This window comes from Falco rusticolus, chromosome 14, assembly GCF_015220075.1.
Source record: "Falco rusticolus isolate bFalRus1 chromosome 14, bFalRus1.pri, whole genome shotgun sequence".
Classification (NCBI taxonomy): domain Eukaryota; kingdom Metazoa; phylum Chordata; class Aves; order Falconiformes; family Falconidae; genus Falco; species Falco rusticolus.
In genome coordinates, this window is record NC_051200.1 from 3,459,313 (window position 1) to 3,474,146 (window position 14,834).

At 50.5% G+C, this 14,834-nt stretch overlaps 1 protein-coding gene across 1 annotated transcript; it reads left to right on the top strand.

The window, feature by feature from the left end:
• The first annotated feature begins 1,534 nt into the window (after positions 1-1,534).
• Positions 1,535-13,028, top strand: FGF16 (fibroblast growth factor 16). Its single transcript, XM_037408295.1, has 3 exons — positions 1,535-1,876; positions 8,369-8,472; positions 12,603-13,028. The coding sequence occupies exons 1-3, from the start codon at positions 1,600-1,602 to the stop codon at positions 12,846-12,848; spliced, it is 627 nt and encodes a 208-aa protein (XP_037264192.1). The 5' UTR covers positions 1,535-1,599; the 3' UTR covers positions 12,849-13,028.
• The last annotated feature ends 1,806 nt before the right edge of the window (positions 13,029-14,834 follow it).

A 14,834-nucleotide genomic window follows, 5' to 3' on the forward strand; every position in this document is an offset into this window, starting at 1 on the left:
GGAGATCTGCTGAGAGAAGACTTGCTGAGGGGTAGACTCTGAGGGGAGAGACCTGCTGAGCAGGAGAGACTCCTTGAGGGAATGCCCGCCATGGGGTAGATTTGCTGAGGGGAGACCTGCTGAGGACATACCCACTATGAGGGGAGAGACCCTGCAGAGATGAGACCTACTATGGCGATACACCTTGCAGGAAACCTGCTGAGGGGGGCACGACCCATACCTCAGCTGCGGAGGCTGATGCCCCCGGAGGAGCCGCTCCGGCCAGAGGGCGTCTCCAGCAGCAGATCGGGCTGGTTGCTTGGGGTCAATTTTGGCGAATTGTCTGCGGTTGTCTCTAGCCCCCGGAGCGGCACGGAGAAGGACGTGGGCGACACCACACTTCAGGGACACGAAAGCCCAGTCGGACCGCGCAGTCCCCGGCGGCCAGCTCAGCCCCCCGCCGGCGGCAGAAGCGGCGGCCCCCCCAGCACCCCAGGCCGGCGGGGCAGGCGCGGCGGCAGTGGCGCGAGCAGCAGCGCCGCCTAGCGGGCAGGGCGGCCGCCGAGGGGGCGGTCGGGGCACCGGGGGCGGCGGCGCGGGCCCTTCCCTCCCTCCCGGGCCCGCCGGTGTCTGTGTCTGCGCCCCCCCCGCCCGTCTCCCCGGGCCCGGCTCCGTCTGGCTGCAGCGCGACCGGCAGCTGCCGTTACAGATACGGTGTCGGCGGGCCGGGAAGAACGCGGAAACACCTGTTTCCAACATGGGGAAGGTGGGGAGGGAGCCTGCGGCGGGGCCGGGCAGCGCAGCTCGCCCTCCCCTCACCTCCCGCCGCCTGTAAACCCGGCCGTAAAGCCCGCGGGATCGCTTTTCAAAAAGATCGCTTTCAGTTTTTACACATTAATCTGAAAAACGCGTCTCGAGCCCTCTCCTCACGTGTTATTTTTTCCACCGTGGCCCGGTTGGGGGGGGGGGGGGGGGGCCCTGACAAGACCCGCCGGCCCTGGCCGAGCCGGGCCGACCCGCCGCCTCCGGGCCGGCTGTGCGGGACGCGGCTGCGGGGGGACCGCCGCGGAGGGCCGGGAGGGGGCCGGAGGCTGCCGGCGGAGCCGGGGCGGGAGCGGCAAGGGCCGGCCGCGCTGCGCCGCATCCCCGGCTGCGTGCGGGGGCTCCATGATTTCATCGGCGGCTTCGCGGGGCCCTGCCAAGAGCTGTTATGCCTCACTGCGATGTGTAGCTTTTTCCTGCCATTTTTTTTTTTTTATAATAAAAGAGGGAGTGAAGCTGCCTTTTTTTTTTTTCCTTTCAAAAAAAAATAATAAAAAGAGCCAAATGGATCAGAGAAGAAGGGGGGGGGGGGGGGAAAGAAAAGCAATAGCCAAAGGGGATGCCAGTGAGGTGTGGCTTACATTTAAATATCCAATATGTCAATGTAAGGGGAGTGTGTACGTATATAAAGTGCAGTTTGCATCCGAGCGCGGGACACATCCAGCTATGGGAGGCGCGGGCAGCGCGGGGCCGCGCCGGGGCCGGCAGCGCGGGGCCGGGCGGCCGCAGCCCGCGCTCTGAGGGGCCGCTCCGCGCCGCGCCGCGCCCCCCGCACGCCCGCCGGCGGCCCCCGGCCCCATGGCCGAGGTGGGCGGCTTCCTGGGCGCGCTGGACCCCGACCTGCACGGCTTCCCCCCCGCGCTGGGCGCCGGGCTGCCCCTCGCCGATTCCCCCGGCTTCCTCAACGAGCGCCTGGGGCAGATCGAGGGGCGGCTGCAGCGGGGCTCCCCCACCGACTTCGCTCACCTCAAGGGCATCCTGCGGCGGCGGCAGCTCTACTGCCGCACCGGCTTCCACCTGGAGATCTTCCCCAACGGCACGGTGCAGGGCACCCGGCAGGACCACAGCCGCTTCGGTAAGGGGGCGGCGGGGGGGCCGGCAGCAGGTGCCCCGCGTACAGAACTAATTACCCCGCTAATATAAATCATCCCGGGACGGATATAATTAGACTCCTAAACAAATGTGCTCACTCCGTAGCAATGCGGGAGTTTTTATTTCCAATTTCCTACTCTCCCGGCGCTCAGCCCTTTGCAGGTGCACAAAAACGTGCCTTAGCAAGACGGGGGAAAAAAAAAATTAGAAAAAAGGGGGGGACACATGGCAGCTCTTGCTGTGCCTCTGAAGTTAGCGGTGAGGGAAGCAAAAGAGAGAGCAGCTGGAAAAAGAAATTCCCAGCTTTTTGGTTTTTTGGTTGGTTTGCTGTTTTTTTTTCTCCCCTCCTTTTCTTTTAGCCTTCACAGATATGTGTGAGCTGATTTCTTTTACTTGCCTGAATTTCATTAGAAGAGTGTCTTCCCCAAAGCGGGCAGGGATCGGTTGGCTGGATGGGTGTCAGCAGCTCGGGTTGGGGAGGCTGTTGGAAAGGAAAGGGGAAGCTGAAGGGAAACCTCCGAAAGAAAGGAGAAGAACAATAGGCAGAGCGCCGTGGATTTTACCTTGATGCCCGGTATACAGCTGGAAGACTGCAACGCCTGTATCAGAGTCACACAAGAGCAGGGATCTCTAATGAGACTATATGTAATCTTCAAAAAATGCATCCCAAGCCACAGGCGAAGAAGTACAGTAAGTTTGAGCACAGCTAAGAAAAATTCCCGCTACTTCAGCATCTAGTGCAGGTGTCTGTGTAAGCTATCAACAAGTCCCATGCCAGTGATCTCAGCTATGTTGTCAACAGGTTGCAAGAAGTGCTCGCAAGACTTTTTTTACAGTTTTCAAATGATTTAACTCCTCAGTGACAGGAATTTTTTTTTTTTTTTCCTTTACTTGTTTGCAGCCAGTCCTTTCTGATACGTAAGGAACGCCACCACTGCTGCTGGCGTTGGTAGTGTAAGGCAGGTTTTTAGAACAATTGGAGAAGCTTATCTCAGTGCAGCGCTTTCCATAAACACCAGGTGTGTGCATAGCATGTCCCTGCCTAAATCAACAAGAAAGTCATAACCCACAGGTCAGAGCCAGGTACTAATAGGCTTGTGGGGTACACGTTCGTTAATTACCTCCCGAAAGACACGCATCTCTTAACCTTTCATGCTGCAATATGTGATGGGTTTCCACATTAAAAGAAACTGAAAGCAAACCCCTTGCATCTGTTTGGTTTTAGTTCAATCTGCCACGTAGTATTTCTATCGGTTCTTTTTACTTATCTTTATGCAAGTAAACAGCCAGTTTCAAATGGCAGCATTTGTCTTATTTCCATTTTTATAAAGATTGAGTAAAATAAGTGTATTTCCACAAACTTTGGAAAAAGGCGTTAAAGGGGCTACAATTTTTCATGAATTTTGCACGCTTAAGCTTAAGTCGCACAGTGCATTCAATAAATCCAAGCATTGGCATTCCCTAAGTGTTTTAGCAGTCAGCATCCAGCTACGTAAACTAGACCAGACTTCAGATATAAAATATTACAGTTTTCTGCTTCAGGGTTTTCCCAGAGGCAGTGTAAAATAAATAGTTATTTGTTGTAATTGCAAGACAAAGCCCCAAAGGATTAGACTGGAATCCTTGTGTTCAGATAAAGTTGGACTAAACCTGGCTTCAGCAGAGACTCAAAGCAATAACATATTGGCACACAGTATTCACCATCTGCATTCAGTAGCCATGAATATTTAAATTCCAGTGTTACTGGTATGGTTCGTATTAGGATGTCATGTATCAATGCATTCCTAAATTTTGCATGCAGCAGTCAGGAAGAAGTAACTTATTACAGAAATAGGCAGCCTGAGCGATTCTGGGGGACTACAAAACTGTGGCGAGGGATACAGAGCTCAGCAAGAGTTTCAGGCTAGCGGTTTAAAGCTGCCTTAAATCTAGTGGCATCTGGGGAAATACTTAGAAATCCAGTATGGTGGTTTGGGGGATCAAGCCCACATGGCTGGAAGGTGCTCCCTGATACCATGAGCAGGTAATTAATGTGCTCCATGGATGGCTGCGACACCGCAGCAGGGTCACGCATCCAGCTGCAGATGGGATGTAGGGTAGAACCAGACTTTGCATCTGTATTTCTTAATACTAGAAGGGGTTCAGGGAAAGATGGACAGTATCTGCACCCTCCCATGCACAGCCATCCCAAAGGCTACCAGATGTGCAAGACATCCAAGTCCTCATGAGAGGATGATAAAGAGCCAAAGAGCCCACTGATGCAGAACACAGTACCAAGGTCCAAACGGCAAGGGTTAAAGGGAGGGATTCTTTTGTACCACAGCATTCAGTGGATGTGACCATAGGACACAGGGGACATAACAGCAGCATCTACCCATACTGCCTGTGCAATCACAGTTAACTATTCCCTCTCATCTGTTGAGGACTGGAGCGTTCCTAAATCCCACCTGTCTTCTGGAATGCGTTATTTTATACTTGTAAAAATACAGATTCATGTAAGAACAATGGGGCACAGCTTGTTTTTTCTGGAAGGAGGCTTAGTGCAAAATTTGGTGAAGCCCTCTGGGATCGTTGGAAGAAAGCTCATTCTCACAACAGAGAAGTGCCCAAATTCACTCTCTGAAACCGCAGCTCTGCCTAAGTTATCCCAGAAAGAATATCTAAGTGTTTTGAAGACTGTATCTGTTCTCACTGCATCCGCTGAGAACCTTCCCATACAAAGAAATAAAGGATGGTCAAAGTCTGGGGGGGGGGTTGGACTGACAATAGTGCCCCTGTGAGAATCCTTCTCAGAATGAAACCCAGACGAATCCACCACGAGAATATCTGCCAGGAGGAACTGCTCCTTTTCTGCCTCGTGTCTGTTTTACAGCAGCATTGAACAAGAGTAGCACCCCTGGTGTCACTTAACTGCAGTAGAGGAGAGAAAAAGGCCTTGAGTTTGTACTGCAGACTAATAAAGGCAGCGAATGCAGCTCTTCTCAGGTACGAATCTGCTAATGGATCTGTAACACAGTCTGCTAAGAAGCTGGTGAAACCTCAGAAAAAGTTTTGCTGTGGGTTTTGACTGTAGTGCACCTGTTGCTGAACAGTTGTTGAGGTTTTTAGCCGAAGCTTTAGATTTGTAGCCATTAATACAACATCTGATGTTTCTGTGCCCTGCTCCTGAATGTAGTCATGTAAGAAGAGACAGGTGCAAGGAGCTGAATTGTTCTTTGAGGGATGGTTTATAGTAAGGCGAGAGCGTGCGGGTCCAGCCACGGCAAAGCTGGGGAGATTATTCAGTGCTTTGGTGGTAAATGAATCCAGGCAGAGTCTTAATCAAACCTCTCCAAATATTATCGAGAAAGGCTCAAGGAGCAAAGAGAATGAAAAGTCAAAGCGAGAAAAAAAAAAAAAGGCAAGTCTGGGGTGGGGGGGGTGGGGGGGAGAAAAAGGAAAGAAAAGAAAAGAGAAAAGAAAAGAAGCATGTTCTACCACAAAAACACACCGCTACAATTGGAAAGAAAATTCTTGAGCTGGCCCCAGTGGCCACTCCCTGTGCTGCTGGAGATCACATGTACGAAGCTGCAATTTTGTCTAGCAATTGGAGTGAGTTAAGGACAGGATGGATATCCGCCCACATTTTTTCAGCCTTCACTCTGTCTCCTGACTTTTGTGGGTTTAAGTTACGTTCTTAATGCTGTTTCAACATAGTTGTCTTCCGTGCACAGCTCTAAGTGCCACTCAAGGATCAGAAAAGGGGAACATTGCAAGGGACACTGTCAGAAGGGACTGTTGTAGGCACACCTTGAAGAAATGTAATTTGCAAAACCAGCAAGCATTTCCCCAATCTGCACCAGCTGAGGGGTGTCTCACCCAGCCACTCAGAGAGGGAAGAGGCTAATGCTGTTCCTGGGTTGCTCCAGGTTTGGAGACCTGGGTTCACGTGCCACGTACAGAGCGTGCTTGTGGGCATACTCAAGAAAAGCTCTTGGTTTCCCTGCCTCAGATATCCCTTGGTTTTGAAGTGGGACGAGCAGTGGTTTTCTGCTTCCCAGGGGTGACAAAAGACAAATTTTTTAAAAAATCTCCGTTGCTGCGGACTGTGTTTGTACCTACAGGAAGGTCTCCTACTGTACCTACTGTTCTCCAGCTGTCAGATATTTTTTGCTTGAACATCCACTTGTCTCCAGTCTGGGAAAGATGACTCCGTTTCTGGGTATCCCTGTACTCTTTTCCCCCCTATTACTGTTTACACTCTCTCTAGTTGTTGACACTCTTCCTTCACTCTCTCCTTTTCAAACATTGGCTGTCATCGTTTCTGTCCCGCAGATGCGGAAACGGAAGCACACAGCAGTTCAGTAACTCCCTCCACATGTCAGAACCGGTGGGTAGCAGAGGCAGAAGACCACCCCTCATCCTGCACCTCTTCCCTCCCTCTTCGTTCTTCTTTTCATATAGGAAACCACGATAACTACCAGGGAGCGAGCAGAGCCAGGGTCCTGGTTTGCCTGCCTGGCTTGGGAAGGCTGCCTTCCCTGCTTGCTCCTGGCATTTCAGAAGGCAGTATGTGTCCCCAGGCCGGGGAGTGTAGCTGGGCATATTTCAGCCTGGAAAATGTCTGCACTGGTCCATAAAGCATGTTTTCTGTCATTTGCTTCCCTGTTTGTTTTGAGGAATTGCTGCTGCCAAACCCATATTTCATCTCCCTCCACCCCAGCACCTGCTCGCTGCAGGGAGGGCTGGATTCGATGCACAAGCCCCAGAGTAGGCAGGGAAAAAGGGGACAGAAAGTCTGATATAAGGCAGGAAGACTAATTCTTGCACCCAGTGTAGCTGCCTGCATCTGGGTGATGAGTCTGCGTTGAGCGAAGGGGGGCAGAGGTGTCCATCGCCGTCTGGTCTGTCCTATATTTAGGTGGTGATGCAGTTATCGTCTGAGATCACACCCGTGCCTGGCCAAGAAGACGATACATGCCCCAAGCTGAGGGGTGATGGGGAGCTGCGACTGCCGCTGAAGTCAGCTGGCTCAGGTGGCCGCTCGTCACGCGGGGATTTTAGACTCGAGGCATACTTTTAAGAGGAGCTCTGGGAGGTAACTTGATCAGAGCGGCAATTGCTCAGGACTGGACGTTTGGGGAGCTATATTAAGAGACCTGGAGCCACACTAAAGGTTAGAGCAACTTGGTCTGCCTGTCAATGGAGACATCTTGCCCAGTCACTAGATGGGATGGTGAAAACCATCCTTCCTCTGCTGCTACCTCCCAGTTAATTAATTCAGCACCGGACACAGGCAAAGACTGCCCATGACCTCTAGCTAGGGAGCGTGTGATATCTACAGTTTAACACGGTCCCACTAACGCCTTCAGGAGGTTTTCCTGTGAAGTTTGAAGGTCTCCATCACTTGCAACGTTGGCTTTGTTCAGACCAGTTAAAAATGCACCTACTTGGGGGCTGTTTGTTTTTAAGCGTTTCACCGAGGGTTCTCCTGTTACAAGTCTTTCCTCCACCAGAACAGCTGCCATCCCCCTTTACCGGCAGCGGAGTTGCGGCAGGCAGCACAGCAGACCCCGCTCATTTCTTTGCCAGAGGAAATGAGGCTGCCCCTCATTACTTAAAGCATCTGACACCATCGTTGTAGGCTGAAGCCCACGGGTACAATGGTTGCTCTCGCAGGGCTGGAGATGGCTAGGGCAGGTACTGCTGGGCCGGGAAGGGGCTGGCACGAGGCTGGGGCAGGCAGCAGGACACAAGGGGCAGGAGGGGGTTTCTGGCAGTAAGGAAGGAGCTCCTTCTGGAGGAAACACCAGCGGCTCCCTGGTTCCGAAGGCTGCAGAGGAGGATGCATTTCTACCTCCATGTATTTGAAGGTGGATTTTATCCCTGCAGCTTATGGGGGTGGCAAGTACCCCACTGGAGTGCCAGGGTGAAGATGGCCCTCACAGACGTCTCTTCTAGAGCTTTTTACTTATTTTTGAATAATATATTACTCAATAATGTATTTTTCAATAATATATTATTGAACTGATCACTTTAAAACATGTGGGACTATCACCTCAAACCAGAAGCCCCACGGTGACAAAAATCATTCTCCTTTTGGTGAAGAGTAAAACCCAGCATGGTAGCAGCGTTCTGAAATTTCTAGTGGGCTAGGCACAAGTTTCTACATCTGTCTTCTTGGTAATAACTAGGGAAAAAAAAAAAACAAAACAAAACCAAAATGAAAAGAAGAAAACCTAACAAACCTTTTCTCATTAGCAAAGGTAATTCCTCTTGGGCATGTCAAATTTGCAGTGCAGGGGAGAAGCCTAGAGTGAACCTGGAAGATTGCACGCATGTGGGTCTACAGATTCAAGAACTGTGTCATTACAAACTAGGAAAACGGGGTCTGTAGGAAGCTCTGCAAAGGTTGGGAAAGGCTGTTAGGCATTTGACACGGGAGCCTGGTGTTGATTTTATTCTCTGTATAATTTGGACTTCTTTTCTCTTTCAGGGATTTTGGAGTTTATTAGCCTGGCAGTGGGGCTGGTGAGCATCCGTGGGGTGGACTCAGGACTCTACCTCGGCATGAATGAGAGAGGCGAGCTGTATGGGTCGGTAAGTTGAAGGTTTTGTGCTGGTTACAACACCGTGTAACATACACAGCCGTACAGGCTGCGGGGCCTCATCGGTGCCACAAGCTGTGTCTGTCACAGGCCTCGGAAGCCCCTGGGTTCCACGTGCCCCCAGCCTACCCGTGATGCCACTGTTGTTCTAACACCAACGGTATATTTGAAATAGGGTTGTGGAGGGAAGATTCGCTCATGTGGCAAGATCCCACGGTGGTGCCCAGCCCCTGGGGCAGTGCCTGGGGAGCTGCAGGGGCTCAGCGAGGTTTTACCTTTCAGAAACCGTGAGGCTGCGTGGGAGAATTTAGCATAAACCTGGGGGCTGCTTGTATGTTTTCACTGCCTGAGTAATACACATCAGTTGTACTCTCTGCGTGGTCAGGATCTGCACCTACCTGCAGATGTTATATTTCTATTACAGCTCTTTAACTAACAGAAGCTGAAGTTGTGGTCTGAGTGTTATTTTATTATAACATTCTCTACAACTCCTTTTAGGAGTTTAGGGGAGCTGCTCATAATTTTCTAGAAGTGCCCTTTTCGGACTAAACTTTTCCATCTTTTGCCAAAAACAAATGTAAACTCCTTGTGAGTTTTTCACTCCACACAAACTCTTGAAAACCCATAAACTCTTCCTGACATCACCCATAGCAGATTCTGCCTTACCCTGTGCAGGTTGCACTGCCGCAGCCAAGGAGCAGCTCAGGTCCACCTCGCTGCTTTTCTGCCCAGCATTACTGAACCTGAGCACCCTGTAAACCACTTTGAACATGGGCAGGTGCTCTGATGAGCCAGACCCAAAATGAGAGCGTACATCAGGGTTTTGCTGGATGAAACACCCGCACGCATAGCGACCGCTTCTGCAAAGCTCAGCTGGGACTGCGGGGAAGGGGTGCTCTGAGGAGCCTTGGCATCACTGGAAAAGTCTCCATCAACCCGAACAGAGCTGAGCTCTCCTCTGCGTCTCTCTTATTTTATTAAGTGTTAAGACTTGCAGTCAAAATGTCAGGTCTTAACAACTCGGCAGAGGTGCTTTCCACAGGTTAATTTAACCCAATCCCTAATTATTTAACTCAGCTCCTTACAAAACAGTTATTTCTAGTTAGCTAGAAGAATCACTTCTATTTGGAAAAATTAATTGCATTTTAGATAGCCATGTTTAAGTTTCCTTTTCTGTAGCTGCTGCATGTCACTGGTGCTTTTTCTTCAGATGCCCTGTTGCCTTTAATTCAACCCATCACGTGTGGGTTTTGTTGTGGTTTTTTTAATGCCTCTTTCTAGATCACAGCACTACCCTACGTGAGGATCCTCATTTTTAAGGATGGATCACAGTAAATTTAAAATGCAATAAAATAAAGCAGTTTTAAACCAAAGTGGAAGGCACATACTCCCTCTAACCAAATCAGATCAATCTCATTGTGTAGAGGTTTAAACTTGTGTACTCTGCATATCCAGAAGCCTTCAGAAAACCTTTGCTTAGCAAACAGTAAAAGTAAACCACGAGTTTCCATCTTTTTTTCCTCCCATTCCCATCTGAGACTGCCACAGACCCTTTCACTATTTAAGATGCAGTTACTCATGTTTATATGAGATAATCAAACAGCAGCATGCAGCGAGATCTGCTCTTTTTCCACTTCATTTCTGTAATAACATCTACTATGGAGACAGCAGTTAAATTACAAATGTGCAAGGTATATAAAAAGTAAAATCACCAGGATTCCATAAAACACAAAAAACCTTAAAGCACACTTCAGAAGGCAGGGCTGGAGCCTCCGCGTGTGCAGCAGCATCTCCTCTGTCAAACCGTGGTGCTGCTCAGCAGCTCCTGGAGTGACAGCTTTTCCTTGTGCCTGCTGGAAAGGAGGACAGAAGCCTGCACATTCCCTTCTGTGCTTTCGAACCCTGCAGCTCTGATTATGAATCAACAGTTTCATGATGGGTTAATTAAATTCTAGGGCCTGTGTTCCCGTTACGATGCAGCAACAAAAATAGGCTAACATTTTGCAACACTTCATCTGGAAACAGAATTGGCCTGAAGACATAATCTAGAGAGTTTCCTCTCTGTCATTGTGTCTTGTTCACCAGACGATACGCTGATGGGACACTGTCAGACTGCTGATCCAAACTGTGCAGAAGTCACGAGCCAGGTCCCCAAATAACCCCGGAGGTTTAAAATCTGATGATTTTAAAATGATGGCTTTTCAAAATTGAAAGCCACTACAGTATTCTTAATTAAAGGTCCATAAAACAGTGCCTAACAACAGCATTAGCATTACAATGGTATTTTAGGAGATTACAGTGCAGCGGTATTTTTAAATTTTCGGCAAGTTTATTATTTCCCTCTGTACCAGTTTTGCCTGGACTGTGTGTTATATCTGCGTATAGCCCGAGCCAGCCATCCCCATGGCGACACGTGGAGTCCCCTCAGGACAGACAGCTTTTCTGCCTGCCCCTGTTAACCTTGTGCCAACGGTTCTGTGAAGTTTTCCACTGATTTCAGTAAACGCAACTAATACTTAGGGCAGCAAAAGTCGCAGGCAGCACCTTGCACGCTGCCTATACGGCATCAGGCTCAGTGGAGACATCCCGGGGCTTGGAAAGAAATCAAGCGCACCTTGCAGTCACCCCAAACTCACCAAAGGTTTTCCACAGACACTGGACCTCCAAACAGCGCAGTGAAGAGCGGGTAAACTGGGGCAAAGCAGCAGCGCACGAGTTCAGCCAGTCAGCAGTTTCTAACGTATTCAGAGCGGATGGCATCCTAGGGGAGGGGAAAGAAAACGGAGTCTGTGTTTATTGATGGATCTGGGAAGACAAACCCCCGGTTCCCTAGGCCTCAGATGGCAAGGGCTGTGGCGTAGGCTCACAACACACCTCAGGGTTGATTTAATTAGCAGCAAAATATTCAAAACAGGTTCTGAGCACAGGTGAGCTCCTGGGTCATATTACAAAACATCTACTGCAGGCGATAACATTTACTTCCCACTCTGTGTGCCGCAGATAAGACGCATTCCCTACCTGAGTAGTTTACAGTGTAGGTACGGTGTTTGTAATAGTATAGCATCCTACGTTTGCAGACTGCCTTTCACCTGAAAGCACTCCCACGTCCCCCTGGGATGGGGCGGGATGGTGGGTCCCTCTGTGACACAGCACGGCGGCTCTGGCAAAGCCACCCATGTCCCCGTGGGGTGGGGGGACAACCCCGCTCCTCGCTGTGGCTGGGCACGTCCCTGCAGCTGGCACGGGGCAGGTGGGAGGACAGGGAAGGGGCGATGGACGTGAACTGAAAAGCCATCATCAGGCGCTGGCTGTAAGGGCTGGAGGGAAAGGCTGGTTGTGGCCAGGTGACACCGGTGCCATCCATCTCCCCGGCCCGGCGCAGGATGCACTGGCCGTGGGCTGGCGCACACTCGCCACATCACCTATCGCCGCTGTAAATCTTCCCCGGGGTTAGACATCCCCATCCAGACCTCCCCGGGTCTTGTTATGGCCTCACATCACAGCTCTCTGGCGCTTCAGAAGATGAAAGGCCTGAGGAATGCTTTCATTCCCATTGCAGTGTGTACTGTTGCGCACCTTCAACTTTCAAAGCGGCGCTTGCTCCTGTTCAAACCCTTCAGATGCGCTGCCCGCTTCTCCCGGGGTGGCCTTTTACCCAGGGGAGCGTTTTTGGGGTGTGTGCGGTGCCGGGGGACACGGCCGTGGTGGGCAGCCCCTGCAGAGGACCGGCCCTGCCAGGCAGCACGGCCACCCCAGCAAGCTCAAAACTGGCTCCCTGGTCACAGAGACCTGGCTCTCAGGTTTGGAGTTCTGCTACGGCCCTGTTTTGTTTTTTTATGGAGCACCTTTGCAAAATGCACACCCACCTGCCCCTCCTCCTTTTGTCTCCCTCCTCCTCCAGCTGCAGAGGTCTTTGGGTCCTGGCTTGTTTGGCTTGTGCCCATTTCCAGCTCTCACCCAGGGGAAACATCGCCGGCAGCGCAGTCCTCAGGGGAGCCAGGAGAAAGTAGCTGGGAAAACGATAGGAAAATACATTGAAGGAAAGATGAAAAGATTATTATTATTATTTTCATTTTTGACACAAATGTCTTTTCCTTCCCCTCCCACGCCTGCCCCATGCAGAAGAAGCTCACGCGGGAGTGCGTTTTCCGAGAACAGTTTGAAGAGAACTGGTACAACACATACGCCTCGACCCTCTACAAGCATCCCGACTCGGAGAGGCATTACTACGTGGCTCTCAACAAGGACGGCTCCCCCCGCGAAGGGTACAGGACTAAGAGACATCAGAAATTCACTCATTTTTTACCCCGGCCTGTGGACCCTGCCAAAATACCTGCGATGTACAGAGACCTCTTCCACTACAGGTGATGTTTCCTGCAGCTGTCCCATCAGTGTACATACTTGGGCTCCCAAGCTTTTTCCCAGAGCACTATATTAATAGTCATTCCATCATTCCTGTAAGCGTAGATGACATAGGAAAGCACTTACATTGAATTCAGACACTGCTGTTCCTCCTTGTTTCAAGCGTATATCGAACCTGGGTTATTTATGGGGTGGGGGTAGGGGAAGGGAGGGAACCTTACATATAATCTTTCGTTTTCAATCACTTTCCTTACCTGGTTGCTACAAGAGAGGCTGAATGTTCGATGTTATGGTTGCTTAAGGAACAAGCAGGCGAGCAAACCTGATCACCGGGGAGGGGGGGGAGGGGAGGGGGAAATTAATCTAAAAATGAAGAGAAGGAAAGAAAACAAAAGACCACAGAACCGCTGCAGATGCTGCCGCTGAGCTCGGGATGGTTACTGGCTAAGAAAAAGCCTTTGGAATGGTACCCTGCTTCAGCAGCCTGGGAGTTTGCTACATGGATGATGCTACGTGGACTGGTCCTGATGCGTGGGGTTTTTCCTGCTGTTGGGGTGGGAATGGGACGAGGAACATTATTCAGATGTAAGCATGGATACTGTGCATAAGGACAAAACTATTTATAAAATGTATATGATATTTATTTTATATATTTATTTATTTCAAAATAATTTTATTTTTAATGAGAGATGCTATGACCGGATTTTCATCAGGAAGAATAAGGTCCTACTGAAACAGGAAAAAAAATGAGTTTTAAGAGCTTATCGGCAATAAAATTGTCTTTATATTGTAGATTTCTTGCTAGCCCTTTTTTTTGGCACTCTTAACAATTAACCCAGTATTTCCCCATCAGTATAAATATTAAGACCTCTAAAAAGTCTTTGTATGGTAAAGCTGAATTGCCTAAGCCTCAAACTCTTGTACAAGGTTGGCAACAAATTATACCTGGCACGGACCTTGGAAGCGTGACCCTACTGAGATGACCGGTTGGGTGTCCAATGAACCGTCATTTCCAGGAAGTGCAAATCCAGCTTCTCCTTTAGTCTGGTGTGGACAAAATAGGTCCTGGGGCCACACCAGCACCCAGCACGGCTCGGCTTTTGTAGCCATCAGATGGGTTCGCCCTGTGTGAGCGTCACCATCGCTGCGAAGGGAGGAACCGGGCAGGCAGCGCCGGCGTCCTCGGGCTCTCCCTCGCCTCTGTGGCCCTACCAGCCTGGGAAGCACCGGTGCAGCTCTTGTTGGGAGCTGGGTCGTTGGGAGCTGAGATGCTTCGGCACGTGATGCAGCCACTGTGGATTAACTGTGTGGTCAAAAATCAAGCGGAGAAACATTTGGAGCATCTGCTGAGTGTTTGGATGGCCCTGTTGTTCCTGCAATGAAACTGCCACACCTCACACAAGACTTACCTGAAGCATGATGGAAAATCAGTGAAGAAAAAGTGGAGCAAAAGCAATTTTAAACCCACCTCATTTTCAAGCAATTACTGTGGATGAAAATCATCCCTGTGGGCAGTGCTTGGATGTTCATGGCTGCGTGGCATTGTCCTCTGCAGAAGCTGCCTGGTCACACAGTCCCATCCCCTTTCCTCTGCAGGGTAGCTCCTGCCTCTTGCTGGGCCCAGCCAAACCCACCAGCGTTTCGGCAGCCCCGAGCCAGCCCCGCATGTCCACTTGCTGCCAGCGCTGTGCCGGGGAGCTGGGGCTGCTTGTGCTGGAGGTTTTGCTCTGCAGCTCACCCCAACACGGCTGCGGTGACGCTTGTGCTGCACATCTGCCCTCACTGCCTGCCCGGGGTGTCAGAACTGCAGGGGAAGCTTCCAGGAATGATCCCAGGTTATTTTTTGTCCCCTGTGATCAGCAGAGGGTTTTTCGCACATGATGGGAGCAGGAGCATGTAGTTGCTAGAGGCACTTTGCAGCACAGGAGAGGTTGGTGTGAAACATGGTTCTCCAGAGCATGCAAAAATACATACAGATACAGATGTAGTGGC

Bases quoted from the DNA above. Each gene is read 5' to 3' on its own strand.
- FGF16 (XM_037408295.1), top strand. From the start codon at position 1,600: ATGGCCGAGGTGGGCGGCTTCCTGGGCGCGCTGGACCCCGACCTGCAC. The intron at 1,877-8,368 runs GTAAGGGGGCGG...TTTCTCTTTCAG, and splicing joins GCAGGACCACAGCCGCTTCG to GGATTTTGGAGTTTATTAGC. The intron at 8,473-12,602 runs GTAAGTTGAAGG...TGCCCCATGCAG, and splicing joins GAGGCGAGCTGTATGGGTCG to AAGAAGCTCACGCGGGAGTG.